The sequence below is a fragment of the Phyllobates terribilis genome, unplaced genomic scaffold (assembly GCF_046119375.1).
Source record: "Phyllobates terribilis strain yellow unplaced genomic scaffold, ASM4611937v1 Scaffold_10__3_contigs__length_209671492, whole genome shotgun sequence".
NCBI classification, from domain to species: domain Eukaryota; kingdom Metazoa; phylum Chordata; class Amphibia; order Anura; family Dendrobatidae; genus Phyllobates; species Phyllobates terribilis.
The window spans coordinates 134,473,389-134,485,260 of record NW_027362770.1 but is presented as its reverse complement, the minus strand read 5'-3'; the positions used below and the strand labels follow the sequence as shown (position 1 = coordinate 134,485,260).

Below are 11,872 nucleotides of genomic sequence, written 5' to 3'. Positions count from 1 at the left end.
TAGAATGGCAGTATATTCCTTTGATATTAGAATGAGCATTCACTTGAGCTGGACTTATAAAATGCCCAGGAGGTTGCTTTGAAAATCCATGTAAAATGGACTTTTTAAAAGCAAATATACCAGCCTCATCAGGTTTAAAGAGACCAAATTAATAATATACTGTATTTTGTATTGGCAATTCTGGAGACAGATCTGCTTTAAATGGGCAGAGACCCCAACTTAGAAACTCCCGTGCTTTCGTAGGGTATATAGACAAGGGTTGACGCCCCGAGGTAACACCTGTAAGAGCAAACTGCTAGTCTGTTGTAATGTTTAGGACATGACCACACATTTGTAACTTTAGTCTATGCTTGACGAAAAAAGGAGGAAAAGTGATCCCATTTTTGGGACAAAATCATAGCTTACACTCAAGTAAAAAATATTATATAAAAAAAAAAAACAAAGTAAAAAAAAAAGATGTTGGCTCAGGAGTCTGCGTGACAACTGGAGCATTATAGAAATCTTTTAGTCTCAAAAAGCGCCACCATTGTCCTTAGTCTGTGCTTGGTATTGCAACTACACGCCATTCACATCAATGGGATTCAGCTGCAATAACCCGGCACAGACATTTTATCATCTTGTATATCTTAAAACAATAATTATAGCAATATTTTCAAGTATGATTTCTAGTTCGCAATAGATTAAACACACTACAAAAATTCTATTTACTCTAAATTTGGCACCTATCTGCCATGGAAAATCTTAGTAATATTAAGGGTTTAACTGTGATTAGAAGTCATTGTTTTGCATGTTAAAGGGGGTTGAGATTCGTCACCCATGGCAACTTTGTACCAGAAACAGCGCCACCCTTGTCCATGGGCTGTGCATGGTATTGCAACTAAGCCCCAGAAAAAAAAAAAAAAAAAAAAAAGCACACTTTTTTATTTTAATATCTCATACAACCCTTTTAAAAAGGGAGAGATCTGATTATACTTTGCTAGAACGTAGACACCCCCTTAAATGACTGGGTTGCCCAAGCCTGGTTGTGGGTACAGTCCGACTTCCTAGAATGATCATAACCGGAATCCACGGGATCAAAGTATGATCGTTGGGACCCCCCAGTCACCGATAGCTCTTTACGTCAGGACTGTGATAAGACTGGGTATGAATGGAGTAGCGGTCGAGGATGGGTGCAGTGCTCCACTTTCTCAGTCATTCCCATATACTTCGAATGGGGCGGTAAGGCAAGCGACCACTGCTCCATTCAAATTAGGACTAGGGACCCCTTTTTTTAAAGTCATGGATGGCAATGGCACCTTTCTTTACCGACCTACCCTCGATCCTTGCCTATATAGCCTTTTAGAGCATACAGACTTAAAATGGGGAAATCTCTTCTTGGGAACCTCCATTTTTTCGGCAAAATGTAGAGCAGTTCCTGCTCTGGTGAACATGGTACCATGGGATGGGTACCATATAATACTGTATAGCAGCTGCGAGGGAAATGTGCGGCAGTCTGTAGGTTCCCTTGCTGATCATGACCCTCAGAGTTCATGGGATTGATGGGTCAGGATCCTTTTAATCGTCAAAGGAGATGACCTATAAAAACATTTTTTTACTTATCCATAGGATGGATGATAAATATCTTGTTGGTTGAGACCGCCACCGACCTCAAAATCAGGGAACCCAAAAGTCACCTATATGTATGGCACAGAAGGGAGCATGTGCAACCACCACTCTTGTAGACAGGGAACATAGATGTGGAACTTTGGGACCCCCATTCATGTGATCATGAGAAACCCAGTGGTGGGACCCCCACCATTCATAGGTGATATACGTTTCAGGGACAAACCCTTTAAATGGTATTTTAGAAAACCCACTCTTTGGAGGGGATTCTCATCTTTTGATTAGAAGGAGCATCTCTTGTTCTGGACAGAGTCCATGGATTTGAAAGTAAAGCGGACAATACTCAGTTTCCCCTGTGGGGGCACTGCAGACAAAATCAATCAATTTCTGCAAGGTTTCCCTATAGATTACAGCTAATTGCTGAAGGGATACATTGTCACCAGCATATTGTCAAGGGGTCCTTTCCCTTTCAACAATCAGGCGATTTCCAAAAAGTGGAGAATCCCTATAAGTTATTCTAAGCCAGAGGAAAAATTTCCCCATGAAAATTTTATAGACCTGTATAGCAATATAGGAAAGGATTCTTTACAGTTACAGCAGCCAAGCTACAGAAAGCCATACTCCTAGATGTAGTATTAGCAGATACTACGAGAACAAGAAAAAGCAAAAGAAGTTAAAAAGGTGTACTAATAAATATCCCTTTGTTCCTAGGAATAGAATTGGAGGTATTTCCAACGTGAAAGCACAAGAAGCAAAGTGCAGTGATGACTGAGCGATAAGACTTTTTTTTGTTGTTTTACCACAAAAGTAGCAGATTTGGCAGCGATCAGATAAAATAAATACATTCGTCGTCACAAAAAGATGTCGTAAGAGCATAAATATAAAGATGGATCCTACAGGCAGGACATTCTTCACCTCTAGGCCCAGAGACGTGGAGCTCTGCGCCCTCACTGCACCGCGTACAGGGTGGCGTTGACATGACCGGCACTGGAATCTGGTACAATCAGCTCCCATAGGGTCACATATGTCCCAAAAACAAACCCCAGGAAGCCTACAAGACTGATGATGGCATCTTTGGCTATGACCCAACGGCTGAGCCCTTCTGAGTAGTACGTGGTTATTTCCAAAAGAGGAGGAATGATGAGAGCCAGTGCACTGCTGCTGACGGATCCCACCAGGGAGATGACCATGTCCAGGCGAGGAATGAGGATTGCCAAGACACCTGAGGGTTAAAAACAAAAAAGTCAAAAAGTTTCATACATGTCTGGACAAAAAAACACAACTTGGCCACCACTCTGACTGCCACATGCATGCCGAGGGGTGTTGTATCATCAAGCCTCATTACTCGTAAGGCACGTGACTGCCAAGGCCAGCGACTGGCTGATTTGGTCACCGATATTTTCCGGGCCGACGCAACATCATCGTTGCAGCATGATGCACGCACGATGTTGTGCCAGTCCAGAACAGGGAGGTAAGATGAGATTCATGGGCCTCCTTTTTACGGACGTGAGGAATAAGCAAATAGCGCCATCCTTTTCCCCGAGAGAAAATGCAGACGGTGTCAGCTGTATACTACAGCTGACACCCTACAGCATTAGCCACAATCAATTTAATCACCGATCAGCCGATTAACCACCTAGATGCTGCTGTCAATAGTGACAGCAGCATCTAAATGGTTAACGGCGAATAGGCTTCCCCTCAAAATCCATTGGCAAACTGCAATCTGGATTGTGTGGTTCAGATGGCTGCCATGGCAAGTAATGGCCCATGTGGTGGCTTGTAAGGAGGTCAGCAACATATTTGTGACAAAAAAAATGTAAATGTTTCATTCTATTCACTCTACATTGCTTAATTCATGTGAAAAACCTGAAGGGATAACAAACTTCCTGACATCAATACTTTCAGGGGTGCAGTTTTTAAGACCACATCACTTTTGGGGGTTTCACAATATGTATACGCCACACAAAGTCACTTCAAAACTAAATAGGTCCCTAAAAACAATAATTTTATTCAAGGAAATTTCCATAAGAATTGCTGATAGATACCGTATTTTTCGGACTATAAGACGCACTTTCATCAAAAATTTTGGCGGAAAATGGGGGTGCGTCTTACAGTCCGAATGTTGGGGGGGGTGTATATATATGTGGGGGGAGAGGTAGCGGTGGAGGAGCGGGGTACAGGAGGCAGCAGCCGCCCGCTGCAGCCTACACTGTCCCCGCTGCTAAAGGAAATGAATATTCACTGCTCCCCGAGCCCATGGGGCGTGGGGAGCACTGAATATTCATGCTCCTTAATAGCGGCACACAGTGTAGCCGCTCTGCGGCTCCTGCCGGAATCGCCTGTGCCCGCTGTTATAGGGCATGAATATTCAACCTCTCTCCACGCTCATGGCACACGAGATAGCCGGCAGCAGCAGGAGCCGCAGCTATGAAGGAGAGTGAAGTCACTGCTCCCCGCGCACACAGTCCCGGCGTGGGGAGCAGTGACTTCCGGCAGCTGATCTCTCCTTGTGAGCTGCGCATGGCAGTGACGTCATGCGTGGCTCACATGGAGAGATCAGTGCGTGCAGACAGGACGCAGCGCTGGAGGAGAGAGAACAAAGGTGAGTGAGTGTTTATTTTTATTTTTTATGTACAGCATGATGGGGATTAGGGGGACCATGCATACTAGGATAAGGATGAGGGGTACCATGCATACCACCAGGACAGGGATTAGGGGTGCCATGCATACCACCAGGACAGGGATGAGGGGTGCCATGCATACCACCAGGACAGGGATGAGGGATGCCATGCATACCACCAGGACAGGGATGAGGGGTGCCATGCATACCACCAGGACAGGGATGAGGGGTGTCATGCATACCAGGATAGGGATGGTGACCATGTATAAAAGGAAGGGGGGGCATATATACCAGGATGGGGGATATTGTCAGAATTGGGGGACATTACCCCTATACCAGTGTCAGCAGAAGACCCCCTCCCCCTTAAAAGTGCATCATGAACACATTTTTTGACTTAAATTTTTTATTTTTTTTTATTTTCCTCCTCTAAAACCTAGATGCGTCTTATGGTCCGGTGCGTCTTATAATCCGAAAAATAAGGTAGATATCTATTTTTTTCTTTAGACCCCAACAAAATAAAAAAGATGCTGCACAAAAGATGGTGATGTAAAGTAGTCATGTGGGAAATGTCATTTATTAGACATATTACAAGAAAAATATTTATCTGCTTTAAGGATATAAACATTCAAAAGTTTGAAAAGTGTTCATTTTTTTTTAAAAAAGTCATCAAATTTTGGATATTTTCATGAATGTAAATTATATCGGCCTAAGTTTACCGCTAACAGAGTACAATGTGTCACAAAAACACAATTTCAATTGCTGGGATATGTACAGGGTGAACCAATTATATGGATACACCTAAATTAAATGGGAATGGTTGGTGATATCAACTTCCTGTTTGTGGCACATTCGTATATGGGAGGGGGGAAAACTTTTCCAGATGGGTGATGACCATGGCGGCCATTTTGAAGTCGGCCATTTTGGATCCAACTTTATTTTTTTCAATGGGAAGAGGGTCATATGACAGATCAAACTTATTGAGAATTTCATAAGAAAAACAATGGTGTGCTTGGTTTTAACGTAACTTTATTCTTTCAGGAGTTGTTTACAAGTTTATGACCACTTATAAAATGTGTTCAAAGTGCTGCCCATTGTGTTGGATTGTCAATGCCACCCTCTTCTCCCGCTCTTGACACACTGATAGCAACACCGCAGAAGAAATGCTAGCACAGGCTTCCAGTATCCGTTGTTTCAGATGCTGCACATCTCGTATCTTGATGGTATGGTGTGTTATATGGGGTACAAAGATAGTGGGGCCATTCTTCATCAATGGAAACCTCAATGCCACTGGATATCTGAAATAGCTACATGATGATGTGTTGCCCTCTTGATGCACTGAAGATGGCACGTTCCCTGAGTTTTTCCAACAAGATGGTCACCACCACATTATGGGTGTCAGGTCCGAGCATTCCTACATGAAGAGTTTCCTGGAAAGTGGATTGGTCGTCGTGGGCCAGTTGAATGGCCACCAAGGTCTCCAGATCTGACCCCCTTAGACTTTTATCTTTGGGGTCATCTGAAGGCAATTGTCTATGCTGTGAAGATACGAGATGTGCAGCATCTGAAACAACGGATACTGGAAGCCTGTGCTGCATTGACAATCCAACACAATGGGCAGCACTTTGAACACATTTTATAAGTGGTCATAAACTTGTAAACAACTCATGAAAGAATAAAGCTATGTTAAAACCAAGCACACCATTGTTTTTCTTATGAAATTCTCAATAAGTTTGATGTGTCACATGACCCTCTTCCCATTGAAAAAAATAAAGTTGGATCCAAAATGGCCAACTTCAAAATGGCCACCATGGTCACCACCCATCTGGAAAAGTTTTCCCCCTCCCATATACTAATGTGCCACAAACAGGAAGTTGATATCACCAACCATTTCCATTTAATTTAGGTGTATCCATATAAATGGCCCACCCTGTAGAAACATTCCAGAGTTATTACCATATAAAATGACACATCTGATTTGAAAAACTGGGACTTGTCGACCCATGACCGCTGAGGTCTGTGACTGGACGCAAGGGTCAGGTGACTGGAACGGGACAGGATTGGATGATGCCTTGGACGGTTTCCTGTTGCAGTCGCATGACCACTGCAGCCAATCACAGACATCCGAGCCAGGTGGGGGAAGAATAGGAGAGCTCAATAGGATGGAGGATAATTAATTATTTGCTGGAGCACTGACCACTGGGATTTCCCAAGGATCCCAAAAACGGCCCTAGAGTGCAATTTCTGAATGGAGCACAGATCGAACATGCGCCCCTTCTCTCCATTCATTCCTTATGGGGTCGCGAGAGATAGTCAAGGGCTGTACTCAGCCAGTAGTCCCACAGAGAATGAATGAGGAAAAGAAGCACATGCTCGACCTCCACCCCATTCGGACAGGGCTCTTCGGAGGCCTCTCACTCACTTGCCTGCTACAGTGATCCTCTGTGGATTTTACCAAATCTGTGTTTTTTCCGTGTCATGTGGATTCACCCCAAAAGGTGCCCTCCTAAAAGTTTGCTGTATGAAAATGTATGCCCAAAAACGTGACACCTGTTGGCTCCCCAAACGCCATCGCTGGCGTATAACTACAAAGATGCAACAAGCTTGCTAAGAGGCCTTAGTCCAGGGTGCTTTGGCTTAAGAATGTTGTATGAAAATTCGGTCTTCGAATATTCCCCTGCTTATTGATTGTTTCCAGCAACAGCAATTTTTTTTCCAACACGGAGTAAGAATTGAGCATTAAAAGGGTTTTCTCAAATTGTATCTTCAGGAGCTGTATATAAACCTTTCATTGTAAACCTACCTGTGATGATAATGAGACTGTTGAAAACGCGTCTTAAAAACTTACAGAACACTACCCTTGACATTCCAAAAAGCTGGGTTAATTCTTACTCAACAATTCTTAAAATGTTCATAGAAATTTCAAAAAAAAAAAAAATTACAACATGTCCTATGTATAATTAGGCATCAAATTTTGATAAAAACAATTTAAAAAAAATACACGTATGATGCAACAATAGAGGATGAATGGAAACAAAGGTCTTTGACCTCATACTCTTAACAGTTCCAGAGGGAGTCAGCAAGTAAGCAAGTGAAGTGAAGTGGATTACCAGGTAATGCACGTGGATAGGAAAATCCTGTCAGTACCTAATGGATAAAGGCCACTGCGGTCACTGCCTGGACAAGTCATAGAAGAAAGTTCAATATGAGAAGACGCTCTTTAATCAAGCACTGCTTCCTGCAATCAGTTAATGCAGAGGCACTAAGACCACACTGAGCGCTGTCTGCGTGGTATGGGGACCTCCAACATTACAGGTCATGTCTACTGATTACGGTGATGGTTTCTTATTGTAGTGAGTGGACTTCAGAGTGATTATAATGTGAAAATCCCAGATCCAACAATTATCTAATGTTCGTTGTCTGCTTTGGATTTCTAAAATATCCTGCTAAAACTACAAATGCCCTCCTACATGGGCAGCCTCAGACTGGTAACCATTGGAGCTTTGGGCTCTCAACACTAAGTTTGGCCAAGAAGCCAAGCCAAGAAGAAACCTTTAAATACAAAGCTGGCTAGCATCCCACCACCCCTGGAAGAAGCATTTCATTGCGAAACGCGCGTCGGGTGTGGCGAGTTCCCGAAGTATCATAAGGTAACACATGGCATACCGTTCCTATGTATACAGCTGCTATGTATTGTGGTTTGATTTTTATTTTTCATCTCTATGTTAAGGTTATTGCTGCATTGATAGTTCCTATGTCTTATTATATGCAGTTAGACATTTTGTACTTGACTATAACCTGTATGTGCATAAACATGCATAATTGAATAATATTGTATTAAACCATTGTTAAGCTGGATTGTTTGCATACAGCAACAATTGTTAACATTATGCTTACTGTCATGTCTACGCAGGTATATCTACATTACTTCTGGGTGCACCCACCGTGTTTTTTTGTGGTTTTTGGTTGTCTCACTTTATGTGTTTTTATTCATTATTCATCAATAAAATTTCCTTTCTAACTGAAATTGGGCCTTGTGTGTAAAGCAATTGTTTTGGAGTCATTTTTACAGTACCAGCAAAAGCTAGGAGATTTCAGAAATCTCACACACACACACACTATTTTTTTTTCCTGACAATGGGAAAACTGCAGCATGTCAATTCTTTCATCCATATAAAAGCAATGAGTAAGTACAAAATGACGATACATCAGTTTTTTGCAGCATTTTTAGAGAAAAAAAAAAGCATGTACAGAAGGATGTGAAACCCATTTATTTTTAATTTTTTTTTATTTTCCCCAAGTTTAAACCAAAATGTCCTCACTTGAGAATGGCAGTTAGGATTAGTACAGTTTAATTAAATTAGATATGTGTGTCAATGTAAAAGATGCCTGACCAACTCAATGCCCAATGAATGTGACAAAGTAAACAATACCCGACCAATGTGTGAACAATACCTGATCAACTCAATGCCCTACTAATGTGAAAAACTAATGTGAAACTGAACAATACCCGACCAATGCCATGCCCTACCAATGTGTGTAAACAGTGCCCGACCAACTCAATGCTGCCAATTAGTGTTGAGTGAACATGCTCGACACTGCTCGGTACTCGCCCGAGCACCACGCTACTCGGGATGTTCGGCGAGCACCGAGCATTTCCAGGTTACTCGGGCAGGAGCTCGGGTCTACGCCCTGCACGTTTGGTGCTCTTTACAGAGCCAATGAACATGCAGGGATTGCTAGCCAGTCACTGTAATGCCGCAGCCATGTTGGTTGTGGGCATTACAGGGATTGTGCGGCCGCACAGAGTCACCTCGAGTATTTAAAACCGGGCGCCGCCATCTTGGACACAGTCGCTCCGGATCAGACAGTGTAGGGACAGCGCTGCTGATTTAGGGAGAGATATAAACTGCGAAATAGTTAGTGTAGGGTCTGTAAAGGCTGCCAGAACAAACAAACAGTCCTTTTCAGGACTAATATCCATCCCAGATATCAGGCAGGCAGGCTGTATAGGAGACACAGTGGTTATACCAGCAAACGCTGCATTACAGTCCTGTGTGCTGCTCCTGTTGCTGAAATTGCTGGACTTCGCTCCAGGTCTCAGGGGACAGGAAAAATCCTTTTTTTTTTTTCATCTAAATCCTCTTTTTTTTTTCCTCCTTCACAATGTACAAATACCCATCTTATTAACCTTTTGGTGCCCCCCCCCCCCCAAAAAAAAGCGTGTCTCGGATTTTTCAGACACAAATATATCTGTTGAAAATAGTCAGGTGTAGGCTAGAGAAACAGAAGTGTGGTTTTGCAGTTCCACGGGTCAAACCTCTGCATTATCCACTTTTGGGCCATTTGTATCTAAAAAAAACAGAGTTTGAGTGTGTCGCTCACTGTTCAGCCGCAAATCTATATATTTAAAAAAGTCTGGTATACCCCAGTAAACAATAACTGTGGTTTTGCCATCCCACGGTAAAAAATCTCTATTATTCAGGTTTTGGTATTTTTTACGTAAAGAAAAACAGTAATAGTTTCTCCCTGATTGTTGAGATTGTTTAAAAAAGTCGGGTGTAGGCCAGAATAGAACTGTGGTTTTCCTCTTCCACGGTTCTAATCTACTTTCTATTACCCTTTTTCCATTGATAGTGCGAGTGTACGCTATTTTACTTCCTTTACAAAGGGCAAGGCGCGTGGCAAGGGACTTGGAAGTGCACGTTCTGGTGATGGAGCGTGTAGAGGACGGGGCTGTGGCCAAGGTGAACATGTGCCACAACCAACAGCCACAGCTTCTCGCTCCCACTTCTTGACCGAACTAGTAGGAAAGCACAGAACAACACCAGTATTGAGAACTGATCAGTGTGAACAGGTTATTAATTGGATAGCAGATAATACTTCAAGTTACCTGGGCACTAACACCTCCGGTCTGTCTTCCACACGGTCAACTCTTAGTAGCCGTGAGTCTCGACCGCATACTCCTCCTCACCCCATGCCGAGTGTCGTCAGACAGCAAGTGATCCCACACTTGGACACTCTGAAGAGCTGTTCACTGGTCCATTTCCAGATTTGTGCCCCTCGCCTGCTCCGCTTGAAGTGGTGGAAGAGGAGATCTCATGTAGCGATGCCCAAATATTTGAACAGCCACGGCCACAGGAAGTCGACGCTGGCAATTTGTCACAAGAGGTGGACGATGACGAGACACAATTGCCAGCAAGTGAGGAGGAGCATCGTGGTGCGCAAGTGGAAGAGGAGGAGGTGGTGGATGATCTAGTAACTGACCCAACATGGCAGGAGGACACGCAGAGCGAGGCCAGCAGCACACAGGGGAAGGGAGGCAGAGTACCCCAACAGGCAGGAAGAATCAGTGTGGTGGCCGCACACAGAAGGCAGGCAACAGTTCCCCGTAACACCAACACGAGGGACGTTGCCAGTACAAGAGGTAGGTCTTCCAGAGTCAGGAATTTTTTTAAAGACACTGCTGATAACCCCAAAAAGGCCATATGTTCCACCTGCCATGCCAGCATCAGCAGGGGTGACAAAACTACCAGCCTGACCACCACCAGCATGATCAGGCACATGGCAGCAAAGCACCCGACTTTGTGGGGCGAAACCCAGGGTCCACGACCAGTGTCAGCGGGTGTCACCATTGCTTCTTCCACTGTTGTGCGTGCAATAGAACCCCCTGTTGTGCGTGCAAGGCAATCCCCTGTCCATACTGCATGCAAAGATGCCCCCTCCTCTCAGTCTTCACTTGTTATAGCAGTTTCTCAAGAAACAGCATCAACGTCCACGTCCCACCGCAGCGTTCAATTGTCGCTATCCCAGACCTTTGAACGAAAGCGGAAATTCGCAGCTAACGCCCCACAGGCCACAGTCCTAAATTCACACATTTCACGACTGCTTGCATTGGAAATGCTGCCTTTTAGGCTGGTGGGGACGGAATCCTTCCGCAATCTTATGGCGGTGGCTGTCCCTCGGTACTCGGTCCCCAGCCGACACTATTTTGCCCGGGGTGCCATCCCCGCACTACACAAAGCATCTGCCGTGCCCTCAACAACGCAGTTACTGGGAGAGTCCACCTGACAACGGACACGTGGACAAGTGCTTGCGTCCAGGGACGGTACATCTCTCTGATGGCACACTGGGTAAACATAGTGGAAGCCGGGACCCAGTCGGACCTCGGGACGGAACACATCCTCCCCACACCGAGGATTGCGGGCCCTATGTCAGTCAGAGTTGCCCCCACAGTGTACAGCTCCTGCGCATCCTCCTCCTCCTCCTCCTCATGTTCAGCCTCCATCTCAGATATCAACACATCAGTTACAAGCTGGAAGCATTGCAGTACTGCCTCCGCCAAGCGGCAACAGGCTGTGCTGAAACTCATAAGCTTAGGTGATAAACCTCACACTGCTTGTGAGTTGTGAACAGCTGTGAAAGAGCAGGCAGATCTGTGGCTGAGACCGCTGAACCTACATCCAGGCATGGTCGTGTGTGACAATGGCCGTAAAATGGTGGCGGCTCTGAGGCGAGGTGAGATCACACACGTACCATGCCTGGCTCATGTGCTTAACCTCGTGGTTCAGCGGTTTCTTAAATCGTACCCCGAGTTGCCAGATCTGCTCGTGAAAGTACGCCGCCTGTCAGCTCATTTTCGCAAGTCGGCTA

The 11,872-nt window shown here is 44.5% G+C and overlaps 1 protein-coding gene across 1 annotated transcript in view; it reads right to left on the bottom strand.

Moving 5' to 3' along the window:
* Nucleotides 1-414: 414 nt before the first annotated feature.
* The window catches only part of LOC141164496 (proton-coupled amino acid transporter 1-like), a 72,445-nt gene continuing 60,987 nt past the window's right edge, over nt 415-11,872 (bottom strand). Inside the window, exon 11 of the mRNA XM_073649826.1 lies at nt 415-2,824. Within this exon, the coding sequence (XP_073505927.1) occupies nt 2,550-2,824 (275 nt within the window). The 3' untranslated portion in view covers nt 415-2,549. The remainder of the gene's footprint in view (nt 2,825-11,872) is intronic.